Source organism: Acanthamoeba castellanii (assembly GCF_000313135.1).
Source record: "Acanthamoeba castellanii str. Neff unplaced genomic scaffold scf7180000082937, whole genome shotgun sequence".
Classification (NCBI taxonomy): domain Eukaryota; phylum Discosea; order Longamoebia; family Acanthamoebidae; genus Acanthamoeba; species Acanthamoeba castellanii.
In genome coordinates this window covers 1-12,880 of record NW_004457295.1, presented here as the reverse complement: position 1 = coordinate 12,880, position 12,880 = coordinate 1, and the positions used below count along the sequence as shown (strand labels likewise).

The following is a 12,880-nucleotide window of genomic DNA, read 5'->3' as shown; positions in this document are numbered from 1 at the left end:
CGTCTTCGCCGACGAGGCCCTTTTTCCGCAGATAAGACTCGGCCAAGGCCTCCACGATGGCATCTGTCCAGAGAGCGCGGGTGAGCAGTGAAGATAAAGTGAAGGGTCAACAGGAAAAGGATGGGGCGTCGTAGAATAGCATACCCTTCATAGTGTCTACTATCCGCTCCTCGTTTTCGCCCAGCTCCATGTCATGCGCGATGTCAATGCCTAGGTCTTCGCCTGGGTCCTCGCTGTTGACGTTGTCACGATGGCTTGCTTCTGTGTGCATCTCCTCGCGCGCTTCCACCTCCGGCTCTTCTCGGTGGTCCATGGACAAGCTGCCCGCCTCGCCGTTGCGAATGGCGATGAGGTTGAGAAGTGAATCGATGGCCTGGTTGACGTCGCCGCCGTTCTCCCGCAGCACCTTGCGCAGCTCGTCCTCCTCCACGCCCTCGAACATGGCCTGCAGGACCGCCACATCTTCATCCCCGCTCGGCGGCAGCTCGTCGGTCGCCCGCGCCACCGCCACCACTTCGGCTTCCGTGTCACGATCCGAAGCAGCTGGCCGTGCTTCCAGCTCGTCGTCTGAACTCTGCGTCTCCTTTCCTTGCGCCTCTCGCTTCGGCTCTTCCGCGTCGTGGTCACGATCGTGGCCTACGGTCCGCCTCTTCTTCCTGGTCAGGCCTTCCTCCGCTTCTTCTTCCTCCTTCTCCTCCTCCTCTTCCCCGGCGTCTTCTGGCAGCGCCGCGTCCTCGTTCGCACGGCCGGGCCTGATGTCGTCGCTTTTACGCTTGCGTCTGATCCACCCGCTGGTCGGCGGCTTGGCAGGCCTCGTGGCCTCCGCTGGCGCGCTGGAATCGCTCGTTTCCATTATCACCGCATCCTCTCTCGCCTCGCTCGGAGGGACTGCGCTGCCGTCGACACTGGCAGGAGACCCTGCCTGCCACCACATCGAGAGCGGCCGGAAGTCCGGCAGCAGGCCCATCAGCCGACCACCATCGGCTCGCTCTCCCTCTTCTGCTCCCTCCTCTGCCCCCTCCGGCAGCTCAGGCGCATGGGCGAACTCGTCGATTCGCGCCTCCTTGGGTGCTTGGTCGACTCCTGGTGGGCAAACAAGATCGTCATGCCATCATTCACCAGAGGGAAGAAGGGGGACGGAGCGCGAGAGTACCTTGAGGAACGCGGAACGGACTGGAGGCGCCGGTGGGCGAGAGCTCGCGAATAGGGGAGACATTCGGTGGCGCTGGCGATGACGGGAGAGGCGGCTGGACCCGCGCCGCGTGGTCTGCCGGCTCGGAGACGAGGAGGTCGATCGCCTGTTCCACGTTCTTCTGGCATTTGACAAGGGCGGCGATGATCTCCCTCACCGACCTCTCCGGCAGCACTCGCTTCACCGCACTTATCTGCGCCACAAAGTGTTGTGTGTGTGTGTCAGTAAATTGTCATCTCCGCCCAACCTGTTGAACAGAAGAAGAAAAACGGTGCGTACGCATTCTCTGTAGTGGTCGCTCACTGAAGAGAGGAGGATGGCGTCGGCGTCCTTCCGCACACCCCCGTCCTCTTCGTCCTTGCGTTGGCCGTCTGGCTCAGTCGCAGTCAAAGGGGCATCATCGCGCATCCACCGACGGCCTTTCCTGCCTGCGCCTCCCTGTCGCCGGTCGGCCAGGGGCTCCTCCTGCTGGCTCTCCTTCACCTCCATGGACGATGGCATCCCGCCTTCAGCCACTGCGTGGTGGCCCGCTGGCGCTGCGCGCCGCTGCTGCTTGACCTGGGTCTGTTCTTGTTCGCCGCCGACGCTGATGAGGCGCAAAACGATCGGGTGGTAGTCGGGCGGCAGGCGTATCACATCGCCGTCGTTGAGGAAGTAGACTTCGCCTTTCGCCATTCCCTCCCGCTCCTCCGCGCCCCGTCTCCTCACGAACGTCGTGTTCGGCCCGTGCTGCGTAAGGAAAATAAGTAATATTTTAGTTTGCCTAAAATAAATATATTCTATTTATTTATTTATTTATTGTAATGAACAACAAAAAAAGAGGGACGTACGGCGACGAGGGCAAAGGGTTGGTCGCTGGGGGTGGCGGGGGGCAGGAAGGTGAGCACAGCCTGGCGGCGACTGCACCGCTTGTCGCTGATACCCAAGAGTGGGGAGCCGCGCCCCATCACGATGTCCGCCCCTGCCGACAGCTCCACCTCCCGCCCATCCCACAAAACCAGTTGTCCCCTCACCTCCATCTCTGGCTGTTCAGCCCCAAAAGGCCACTATTTTTTTCTTTGTTCCCTACAGATTAATTCCTAGAATTTAAAAAGAAAGAAAACAAAAAGAAAAGAGATGTGTTCGGAAACCAAGGATGGACCACAGGAGAGGAGGGACTGCGGCACCGGACGAGCCCTATGATGCCATCCGTGCGGGGTCAATTGACGGCACCGACCCGGAGCCACACGACCACGCCATCCTGCGTGCCCTGAATGCCAAGTGTACTGAGCCCCCCCCACCAATCTGCTCATCTTTCTGCTCTTACTGGTGCTGACCGCTGGCGTACAGATGATCCGTCGCAGGACCCACAAATCAGGGGCTCGGCTCGCCGCACTGTGTTCGTAGGGCGGCTCGACTTTGTGACAAACGAGGAGACGCTGCGGACCACGTTCGAGCGCTTCGGCCCCATACGCCACCTGCGCCTGGTGCGCGACATCGGTACGCCTTGTGGCGCATCAGCCCCCCCCCCCAAACAATCATCCACGACGCTCGCCTCACTCGTGCTGACTCGCGCCAACAGTGACGGGCAAGTCCAAAGGCTATGCCTTCGTCGAGTACGAACACGAGAGCGACGCACACGCGGCCTACCGGGTGCGCTTCCCTCTGGCTTGCGCTACGTACGCGGTTGGATGCGCGCCAGAGCTCGCTCGGCTCACGTTCACGATGGCAGGACATGCACGGTAAGGACATAGATCAGGCCCGCGTGCTGGTGGAGATGGAGCGAGAGAGGACCATGGCAGGCTGGGTTCCGCGGCGCCTCGGTACGCGCCGCAGCGCCGACGCCCTGCTCCGCTCGTGTGTCTTACCCATCGACACGTGTGGGACAGGCGGCGGGCTCGGGGGCAAGAAGGAGTCGGGGCAGATACGCTTCGGCGGGCGAGACCGACCATGGCGCCAGCCCCTCCGTTTCAATCAGTACGACGGCCGGCCGCCATGGCCTTTCCTACCCCCTCCTAGGCCCAGTCTGACCCTAGCCGTTGCTGCTGTTGTGGTGAGCGCAGGCTAGCGCAGCAGAGAGGCGGAATGTCGGGCGAACGCGGCGGCAGGCAGGCCGAGAGGGAGGCGTCGGAGGACCTTGCGCATAGGCAGCGCGACAGGGGCCAGGAGGCGGAGGGAGGTGACCGGCGACAGCGGGAGGAACAACGCGGGCTCGAGCGGCGCGACAGCGGCAGAGGAGAGGGCGACCATGCAGGAAGGCGAGGCCGAAGGGAGGACCCTGAGCACGAACGCAAGCGAGAACGAAGGGGGAGGGATGACCGCGAAGACGAAAGGCGGCAAAGGGACCACGCGAGTCGGGACAGAGACAGAAGAAGCACCGACAGCGCAAGAGATCACAAACGTTCCCGACGCGATACATAGCTGACACACAACGGCTCAGGTTGTTCTCGAACACGGTGTTCATTCATCGAAACAAAATGTACATACATTCACCCACGTTGAAGTGACTTCGCGCGGCGGTGTGAGTGGTGCGTTGCGTTGTACACCGCCGCTTCCCAGACGAGTTGCGTCTCTCGCTCTCTTTCTCTCTCTCCATGTCTCTTGGGGACGCCAAGCAAGGTTTTTAGTACAGCGAACGGGCGGAGAAGTCGTCAATCCTCAGGCGACAGTCTTCACGGCCAGTGATCTACGCAGGGAAAAAGGCCAACGTGAGCGATCTTGCGTGGTGGGCCACTAGGATAGGGGAGGGAAGGGAGGGCCTACCAGTCGGTGGTCATCAAAGCGGAGGGTGTAGACCTTGCCGCCCTTGTCTTCCACGGACTCGGCCGTCTCGTTGTGATCGACGCGCTGCACCTCGAACTTGCCCTGCTCCTCGTCGGCCTTGCCCCACATCGTCATCTGCGTACCGTCCTTGATGTCCCACACTACGCACCCCAGACCAGGATTAATTCAGCTCTCGACATCATCAAAAGAAAAGAATGCGAAAGAGAGAGTGTGGCACTGGCGACGAAGGGTACCTCGGAAGGACTGGTCGAAGGAGGAGGTGATGAGCATGCCAGAGGTGTCGTACTGGAGGGTGGTGATGGAGTCGGTGTGGCCGCTCAGCTCCCATAGGCGCTTGCCGGCGATCCTGTCCCACACGCCGGCCGTGCTGTCGTACGAGCCCGACACCACGTAGTTGGAGTCGGCCTGCAGGCAGCGGATGGCGTCCTTGTGGCCCGAAAACTGGGAGACGGGCGTGCACTCGCCCTCGTTGCCCGTATTGACACGCAAGTCCCAGATCTAATGCATTGGTACCAACCGCACGCAGTGTTAGCATTCGCCCCGCGTGCAGTCACGGTCAGGAGGGCAGAGAGCGACGAGAGAGTACCCTGATGTCGGCGCCGCCGGTGATGACCGTGTTCTGGTCGAGGAACTGGCTGCACCAGATCGTGTCCTGGTTGGCGGCGACACGACGCTCGCATTCGCCGGTCTCCATGTCCCACACTGGTATCACGGGGCGCGTCTGTGAGTCACAGCGCCTGATACGACGGAAATGGCTGGAAATCGACGTACGGCGAATGAAGGTATCGGTGGAGCTGCTCACGACCTTGTTGCCCATTGCATCAAGTCCCCAGATTGCCCTGTAAGAACCCAACGGTTAGTTCAGCTTTGATTGGATGGGGGGAGGGCTAACAGTGAAAGAAGAGGCTGGCGGGCGGGTCGTACGAGGCGTGACCGCGGAGGGTGTTGAGGTTCCTGCCCGTCTTGACGTCCCACAGACGCAGGGTGCCGTCGTACGAGGCCGAGATGGCGGTCGAGCCCACCAACTACGCGCATTGGACCAATCCCACACCCGGAATTTGTGTTAATTAAAGTTTGGTGTGGCAATGCCACTTCCTGTCTCGCGATGTGGGTGGTGGACGGTGGCGCATACCTTGATATTCCACACGGCGTACTGGTGGCCGGTAAGGCTGCGCAGAGGGGCGCCAGAGTTGATGTCCCACACCTGCACGGTGTGGTCGCTGCTGCCCGTCACGATGTGCTCGTCGTCGAACGCCAGGCAGAAGACGGCGGCCGTGTGCTGCTTGGGCAGCAGACGTCTGCGGAAGGCGGCCTTGCGCCAGTTGCCCCTGCGTTGACAATACATGCGTTAACCACCTGCCGCGTCCTTCCGCAGATTTCGTTTTGACGGCGTGGAGCGACGAGTGCAAGTGGCGTACTTGGTCTTCTTCTGGGCGAGCCAGACCGACTTCCAGCGGGACTGACCCGTCGCCCTTTCCCGATCGGCCTCCTTGCTCGAAGCTACACCGATACAAAAGAACGAATGTCACTTACGCTGGCAAAGAACGAAAGCGACGGTAAAGCGAGAATCAAAGAACGAAAGCGACCATCAACCCGCCAATGGAGAAGGAGGGTGTGGTGTAGACGTACCGGCCAGGAGGGGAGTGTAGTGCTTGAGGAGGGCGTGGGCCTTACTATGCGAGCGGCAACCGCGCACCACCTCCTGCTTCCACAGAGTCTCCTCTGTTGAACAAAGCCCATGGAAATGAGTTGGGCCGAGCTTCAGCAGAGCAACAGCGGAGAGAAAGAGTACCTTCGGCGAGGTGGCGCCAGCGGTGGCAGGTGGAGGCGACGGTCAGGAGCTCGCGGGAGTCGAGGTAGGAGAAGATGAGAACGAACACCTCGTTGGGCAGCACCTCGATGTTGTTGGTCGCCCCGACAAGTCCCCCGCCGAAGCCCGTCGCATAGGCGTAGTCGGCGAGGTCCGCGTCTTCGAGCATCTGGTCGCCATCTTCTTCGAGCATGGGATCTACGATGGACATGGGGTCGGAGCCGAGATGGTGATGGTGGAGGGGCGGAGGGAGGGAGGAGAGGCGGAGGCCCTTGAACTCGACGTGCTGCAGGTCGACCTTGACCTCGGCGTCGATGAATTCATCTGTAGAGCAGCCGTCGTCGAAGTAGTGCGAGTGGAAGTGAGAGGGAGCAAACATCCTGCTCAGCTATGTTATGTTGGAGTCCCGGAAGTAGATGAGGCTGATGTGCTGATGAAGTCAAGCTGCGCGGAGCAGCGAAGAAGAAGAAGATGGTGCTTTAACGAAGGGCGTGAAGAGACGGGGTGGGTCTTCCTCTTCGTTAGAAGTTGGCGTGAGAGTATGGAGGAGAGAGAATGGTGCGCAGCGCGAAGAAGCCAACAGGTGAAGCTGAGAGTCTGCAGAACGACCAGCGGTCCAACCTCCGCCACTCTTGTTGTACGGGCCACCTTCATTAATTTTCTCCCTTCTCCGGCATTCGTCGCATGCTTGCCTCGTAGCTAGGGCAACACCGCTGAAGACGAAAGATAAGGGAGCGCTCACGATTTGCTCGTGACACAAATGGACACTCCGATCAAGACGAGAGCCATGCCTGCGAGTGTAGCTGGAGCAATCGATAGATGAGGAAAGTGAGTGAGAGCGGGATGAAAAAACGAAAGTGCGTACATCGATTAACCCCGCGAGTTTCGCCGAGCAGCTGGCTCGTCACGGTGGTGAAGAGGAAGGTGAGCGAGTTGGTGATTGGCACCACCAAGGATATTTCTGCATGAGCTGAGTGAGCGAACCACGAAGTCACGCGAGGGATGGGGGGGGATCTGAGGTACCAGCACTTCCCAGAGACCAAAAAAATACCACGGAGCCGCACATGTTGAGCAGAAATGGAACTAGGTACTGCGCAACGCACAACAATCTTAATCTCAAATCCCGAATTGCGCGCCTGTGTCAATCACCACCTACCTGCCATCGTGTGAAAAGAAAGAAGGTCTCGGCAAGGAACTGCATGACCGGGTGGGAACGCTTCGGCAGATCGGTGACGCCCTTGCTGCCCAGCTTAATGAGTGGGTTGGTGCAGCCCCACAGCATGCCCACGGCAACAAGCCAGAGCGAAGAGGACGCCCCTGCACCTCTCCCAGGTAAGTTCAAAGATGAAATGATGCATGGTGGCATGCACCATCAATTGCGATTGAAAGCATGGGCGGGTACAGAAAGGGAGCACGGATTCCATCTGCACGCGCTGCTGATCGCTAGCAAAAAAGATGAATGAGCGGTAGTGTAAAAGAGCACGCAAGTTTGTCGCAGCATCCCACCACTTCCAGCGGTTGCGAAAGCCCCAGTAGCTTAGTTGGTAGAGCGCTGTGCTTATAACGCAGAGGTCGTGAGTTCGACCCTCACCTGGGGCAAGCACATTTTTCGGCGCAGTTGGACTGGCTCCCAGCTTCTATTCAAGCAACCGAAAGATGGAAGGCACGAACACCCTGCCACAGGAGCTGTGGGACCACATACTGTCCTTCCTCACCACGCGTGTACGTGGCTATTAATCTTTGCTTTGCTTTTGTTTTTCTTTCGCTCAAAAGAAACATGTGTGTCGTTCTTTGCGGGGGGGGGGCAGCACGACGTGGCTGTGGCGGCGTTGGTGTGCCGGGACTTCCACTCCATCGTCCGTGCCAATGCTCAACTCTCCGAGGTGCTGTCATGTTCCTGTCCTTTTGTTTTGCCCTTGGTGGTGTGATGGTTGCGCTCACGCCACGCCAGGTCTTGACCCTGCCCACCTTCGAAGAAGTCGAGGGTAGTGAAGTGCTCATAGACGAAATCGACCGACGTGCACGCTTCCCAGGTTCCCACACGCGCTATCCCTCAGTGGACTCCAAGGTCTACGCCTGCGTGCGTGCCAACCCCAACGCCACGACTGCGGTGGTGCACTTTCTCATCGACTGTGACCCCAGTACGCACTCAGTACCCCACAGAAGTTGGTCCGATCTCGCGTTGAATGCTCACCCCCAAACATCCAGGCTACTATTTCTGTTTGGCAGTCACTACACAAAGCGACTACGCGGCATACAACAAGACCCGCCAGGAGGCAGAAGGAGGCGGACAGATGAAGAAAAAGTCGAAGAAGTGGTACTCGTTCCTTGGCCTGAGCAAAAAGGAAGAGAAGCCAGAGCATGGACTATCGGTCCTTTTTCCGGCGGTCTCGTGGTTATCACAGGCGCGGCAGAGCGTCTCCTTCATGGCAAGCTACTATCACGATGGGGACATCCACGCCAACGGCAATCACGCTCCCTTCAAGTACACGTGTTACCTCTTTCGTGTTGACGCTCCGCATGGCATGCGCACTCATGCCAATCTCAGTGCAAAGGATACGGAGACGGCGCAATTCACAAAAGGCGACATCATCACCGTACAAGTTGGCCTGCGTGATCTCAAGACAGCGACGTCAAGTGCATCGGGATGGGCCGAGTACGTGCCGCTCTACCCACAAATTGGCTGCCTAGCCTGAATAACTTACAAGGTTCACCTGGCGCATGGCAGGGTGATCACTGTAACGGAAACGCATTCCAATCGCCGCAATCACCACGACGTGCACCCCTACGTGATCTTCTACAAGAACTTCAACATGGTCTATCAGCCCTTGGTGTGCACCACCCCTCCGGCTCCCTTCTTGAAGCATCCCGGCAGTCACTCACTGGCGCCTTCCCTTTTGTAGGTGTTCCCGCATGTGGCGGGGGCTTCGGCGTGGCCGCTGCGCATTTGCGCGTTCTTTACAGCAAAGGATGAAAGTGTGCAGATCATCGCACCGCCGCCTGAGAAGCTGCCCTTCTGTCCGCTCCTACCGACCGGGCGATTCTCCCCCCTCTTGATTCTTTCAATTTTTCAGTTTTCGTCCAACCGGTTCGGTAACGGACCTTTTTCGCGCCAAAATGAAGGGCGCCCAAACACAACGCCAACCTGAGTTGGCGCAAGCTTGCAGATTGGCTACAAGAGTGATTAGAAAGAAGGCAAGGGCTCCAGAACATGCTTCGATCAAAGCGGCTCAGAAACGAAGATCCCACCAGCGCAGGGGTGCCACCCTCACCCGCGCCATCTCGCTCATCGACGATGACGCCCCTCAGGGCGAGCTTCACACCCATGAAGCGGGCGAAGAAGTACGAGATAGGCGAGCAAAAGGAGCTGATTGATGTGTTCCTTCGTGTGCGTCCCGTGTCGGAAGGCCAAAAGTCCATGCTCATCGACTCCACCACCACTTCCATTGTTGTGCCGACCAAGGTACGAGCTCTGTAGGTTCACATCGATAATCATTTGCGCTCCATTTTTACATTTTCATCTTCGCATCGAGCAGGACCGCACCGAGCAGACCACATTCTCGTTCAACGAAGTGTTCACCGAGGACGCGAATCAAGAGAAGGTCTTCGAGCGCGTGGCACAGCCCCTCGTCACCGATTTTCTCGAGTCTGATCGCAATTGCTTCCTATTTGCCTACGGCAACTCCAATGCAGGTACGTTCTCACGATCCTTGCCTCCGAATGCTTGCCCATTAGTGAAAGACTAATTTGTTATCCTGTGCAGGCAAGACGTATACGATCTACGGCCAAGATGAAGAGGAAGGTATACTGCCTCGGGTTGTCAAGCAGATCCTCGCTCAGGTCCGCCCGCAGCTGCGGAAGAAGCAGATGTTCCTGCTTGCGAGCTTCGTGGAGGTCTACGGCGAGTCTTTCTACGATCTCCTCAACCAGCGCGAGAAGCTGAAACTCAAGGAGGCGGCCAACGACAAGGGCACCTACTTTGGCGGCGTGTCGGAGCAACCGATCGGAACCATGGAGGCCGCCACTCAGGTGGTGGAGCAGGGCCTCAAGAACAGGCAGGTGGCAGGCACCCAGCTCAACCACGACTCGTCGCGGTCGCATTCACTGTTCACCATCAAGCTGGTGAAGATCAACCCGGGCTACACACTCGAGATGGTCAGGAACAAGGCGCCCAACTGTACTACGACAGTCCAGTTCTGCATCGTCGATCTCGCCGGCTCCGAGCGAGCCAAGCGCACACAGAACACCGGCACCCGCCTCAAGGAGGCCGGCCACATCAACAACGCCCTCATGACCTTCCGTAAGTGCGTCGATGCCATCGTCGCCATCCAGCGCGGTGCCACCAACATAGTACGCCCCCCCCCTTCCGTCCAAGCTTCTCGGCATTACCGCTTACCTCGTGGGCGGTGTGCTTTCCATTTGACTGTTTTGCAGGTCATCCCGTACCGTGAGTCGAAGCTGACGCAGGCTGTGCGAGACTTCTTCATCGGCCAAGCCAAGGGCCGGATGATCATCAACATCAGCCCCGCTGAGGAGGACTTTGACGAGACCATCCCCGTTCTGGACTTTGCCAACACGGCTAAGGAGGTGAGCACCAACATGAAGCGAGCCGGACGAGTGCCCGCTACGCCTATGTCGGTGGCCCGCCCTGCTGCCCCGAGCGCTGAGCTGGGTAACGCCCGCGGGACGATCGAAGAGCTCACGCGTAAGCTGGAGGAGATGCACCAGCGCCTCTACGACAAGGACGTCGAGTTGGCCAACAAGGAGATGGAAGTGAGGGACGAGTGCACGTCGGTGATGGCCAAGCGACTGCAGGAGATGGAGGTGATGGGCCGCGAGAGCGTCGAGCGAGCTCGGGCCTTCGCCGAGGACAAGTACGAGCAGAAGATTGCCATCCTCAGCCAGTTCATCCAGTTCCAGGACTCGCAGCCGCAACAGCCGACGCAGTCGACCAAGCCCGCTCTCGAGGAGCTCGCCGCGCAGATGGACGCCAACCACTGGAAGTGCCAGTACAAGGAGGTACGCGACCACGCGGCCCTGATGTTCTCTCATTGCATGTACGACCGGCTAACTTTGCGAAATGCTCAGCTGGAGCAAACAGTCGCGGCCAAGGACAAGACCATCAAGTCGTTGCAGATTCAGCTGATGGACATGGAGAAGTACCGCAAAGAGTTGGTACGTGCCGCTGCTCATCTTCTGTATGTTCATGCAACTCGCCTCACACGGCGACGTGACTCGGTCACAGAAGTCCTGCCAGGCCCAGCTGGCGGAGCTTAGGAAGGGCACGGCGACCGTCGGACAGTCCACGCCCACGCGCCTGTCCCCCATTCCCACGATCGTCGTCACACCGCCCAAGGAGGACACTGTCACCGACCTCCGCTCCGAGGAGACCCTGTCGGACGACGATGCCTTCCAGCAGTCAAGCAAGCGCGCTGGCACCGCCAAGAGGGGAGCTGCGGCTCACGACAGCCCCTACGAAAGCAAGACCGCCAAGCGGAAGAGAGACGGCCAGCAGAAGACGCGGAAGCACGTGTCCGACGATTCGTCTGACGACTCGAACGTGGAGTCGGCATCGGAGGACGAGAAGGAGACGCGGAAGCCGAAGAAGGCGGTGAAGAAGGTGGCCAAGACCGCCGCCAAGAAGACTGCCGCCAAGAAGGCCACCAAGGCGCCAGCGAAGAAGAAGAGGAAGAGCGAGGAGAGCGTCAGCGACGAGATGGACGAGGAGGAGCAGGCATCGAGCGACGATGAAGAGGCCTCCTCCTCGGGACAGAAGCACAAGAAGGGCGGAGGCACCCTCATCAGGCAGAAGGCCAAGCAAGCCAGCAACCTCTTCCGGGACGCCTTCACGCCCGAGAAGAGGCTCAAGAAGAAGATTGAGGAGTCTCCTTTGGTACGTACCTCCTTCTCAAGCCCACTTCCTGGTCCGACCCGACCTAACATCCATCCACTTTGCACTGTGCAGAAGCTCATGGAAGATTCGTTTGACAAGGAGAACGCGCCCTCCAAGGTGAAGCCCGCGACCGTGGCCAAGCGCACTCTCGGCCGACGCACCAAGCTCGTCAACTGAACAACTTCAGCTGCCATCTCTCCACACCATTCGATGCACACCATCGCCACACGGCCAAGGTTGGCCCTCAGGCCGGCGGCGAAGGGTAAGGTCAACGACCCCCTCCATGTACATAAACATTGATTCACACACCAGGACACAATTAGTGAACCGCGGTCACATGGCGCGTGGAGGGATCCAATGGGTGAGAGTGAACCGGAGCCACGCCGAAGAAGGGGATCCCTCGCAAGGCCAATCATTGCGCGGTTGTGATTGTTGCGGGGGTGGTGTTCGTACAACCTTGATGTTGGGTGATCGTCCTGCAGCTCCCACTCACATGGCGCCGAGTGGCGATCCTTTCTTCTGACCCTTACCAGCCCTAAGGCCACTTCGCATCCGACCCACCGGCACATCAAGTCCACCACCGCCACTTGTACCATAACCACTCCACCATCTGACTGACTGACAACATGACTCCTCCTCTGGGCCGCCTGCGACATTGGCAGCGGTCGGCGCTGGCCGCCATCGCCGTACTGGCCCTAGTCCTGCCTGCAGCCCTGGCCCTCGCCGGACTGGGCGAAGTGGCGACGATGAACTGCCCCTGCACTTCTACCACGCCTCCCTCTCGGAGGGTTCCGGCCTCCTCCAAGAGGAGCGGGTCAGCACCATCGAGAAGCCGGTCTACATCCCCTTGGACGAGCGGCAGGACACGGAACGGAAAAGGGCCTCTGCGTTCCGGTTCGCGTTCACGCATCTGTCGCCCCGCAAGTCGCGGTTCATCCTCTACCCGCAGTCGTTCTCACAGATGCCGGGGTGCAGTTCGACCAGGGCGCCCTCATCTCGACCACTGCCGACGGGTTCGACAGTTCGTTCGCCTCCAGAACAGGCTTCTGGATGGTCGGCGTGGCAAGTCCTCTTTCAGCGGAGCGGCGGTACGTGGAGACATGAATTCCTGGCTTACCCGCAACACTCTTGATCAAAAGTGGTGAATGGTGGTATTGCAGAAGTGGACCGAATACAACCTACATGGCGACGTGGGACCTTCGCCTGTCCTACAACACCAATG

The 12,880-nt window shown here is 59.2% G+C and overlaps 7 protein-coding genes across 7 annotated transcripts; 4 read left to right on the top strand and 3 right to left on the bottom strand.

Annotated features, from left to right (window-relative positions):
* Positions 1 to 106: 106 nt before the first annotated feature.
* Positions 107 to 2,211, bottom strand: ACA1_002790 (UBA/TSN domain containing protein; the record flags this gene model as incomplete). The annotated part of the gene is made up of 4 exons (XM_004334223.1): positions 107 to 1,083; positions 1,154 to 1,385; positions 1,472 to 1,921; positions 2,023 to 2,211. 4 exons carry the CDS (start codon positions 2,209 to 2,211, stop codon positions 107 to 109), a joined length of 1,848 nt encoding a protein of 615 aa, XP_004334271.1.
* A 116-nt stretch (positions 2,212 to 2,327) lies between these two features.
* ACA1_002780 (RNA recognition motif domain containing protein) lies at positions 2,328 to 3,592 on the top strand (the record flags this gene model as incomplete). The annotated part of the gene is made up of 6 exons (XM_004334222.1): positions 2,328 to 2,436; positions 2,522 to 2,671; positions 2,754 to 2,824; positions 2,904 to 2,994; positions 3,061 to 3,148; positions 3,235 to 3,592. The coding sequence occupies 6 exons, from the start codon at positions 2,328 to 2,330 to the stop codon at positions 3,590 to 3,592; spliced, it is 867 nt and encodes a 288-aa protein (XP_004334270.1).
* A 202-nt stretch (positions 3,593 to 3,794) lies between these two features.
* Positions 3,795 to 6,144, bottom strand: ACA1_002770 (Fbox domain containing protein; the record flags this gene model as incomplete). Its single annotated transcript, XM_004334221.1, has 10 exons — positions 3,795 to 3,857; positions 3,935 to 4,095; positions 4,189 to 4,453; positions 4,542 to 4,657; positions 4,727 to 4,794; positions 4,880 to 4,980; positions 5,088 to 5,283; positions 5,374 to 5,455; positions 5,585 to 5,677; positions 5,748 to 6,144. The coding sequence occupies 10 exons, from the start codon at positions 6,142 to 6,144 to the stop codon at positions 3,795 to 3,797; spliced, it is 1,542 nt and encodes a 513-aa protein (XP_004334269.1).
* Positions 6,145 to 6,538: 394 nt separating this feature from the next.
* On the bottom strand, positions 6,539 to 7,189 carry ACA1_002760 (uncharacterized protein; the record flags this gene model as incomplete). The annotated part of the gene is made up of 4 exons (XM_004334220.1): positions 6,539 to 6,726; positions 6,789 to 6,855; positions 6,922 to 7,082; positions 7,168 to 7,189. 4 exons carry the CDS (start codon positions 7,187 to 7,189, stop codon positions 6,539 to 6,541), a joined length of 438 nt encoding a protein of 145 aa, XP_004334268.1.
* Positions 7,190 to 7,421: 232 nt separating this feature from the next.
* On the top strand, positions 7,422 to 8,914 carry ACA1_002750 (Fbox domain containing protein; the record flags this gene model as incomplete). Its single annotated transcript, XM_004334219.1, has 8 exons — positions 7,422 to 7,487; positions 7,574 to 7,648; positions 7,717 to 7,906; positions 7,995 to 8,137; positions 8,171 to 8,250; positions 8,314 to 8,421; positions 8,494 to 8,596; positions 8,669 to 8,914. The coding sequence occupies 8 exons, from the start codon at positions 7,422 to 7,424 to the stop codon at positions 8,912 to 8,914; spliced, it is 1,011 nt and encodes a 336-aa protein (XP_004334267.1).
* A 146-nt stretch (positions 8,915 to 9,060) lies between these two features.
* ACA1_002740 (kinesin motor domain containing protein) lies at positions 9,061 to 11,835 on the top strand (the record flags this gene model as incomplete). The annotated part of the gene is made up of 7 exons (XM_004334218.1): positions 9,061 to 9,228; positions 9,302 to 9,458; positions 9,529 to 10,115; positions 10,200 to 10,784; positions 10,854 to 10,940; positions 11,011 to 11,658; positions 11,731 to 11,835. 7 exons carry the CDS (start codon positions 9,061 to 9,063, stop codon positions 11,833 to 11,835), a joined length of 2,337 nt encoding a protein of 778 aa, XP_004334266.1.
* A 449-nt stretch (positions 11,836 to 12,284) lies between these two features.
* ACA1_002730 (uncharacterized protein) lies at positions 12,285 to 12,762 on the top strand (the record flags this gene model as incomplete). The annotated part of the gene is made up of 3 exons (XM_004334217.1): positions 12,285 to 12,322; positions 12,397 to 12,671; positions 12,701 to 12,762. 3 exons carry the CDS (start codon positions 12,285 to 12,287, stop codon positions 12,760 to 12,762), a joined length of 375 nt encoding a protein of 124 aa, XP_004334265.1.
* Between the last annotated feature and the right edge of the window lie 118 nt (positions 12,763 to 12,880).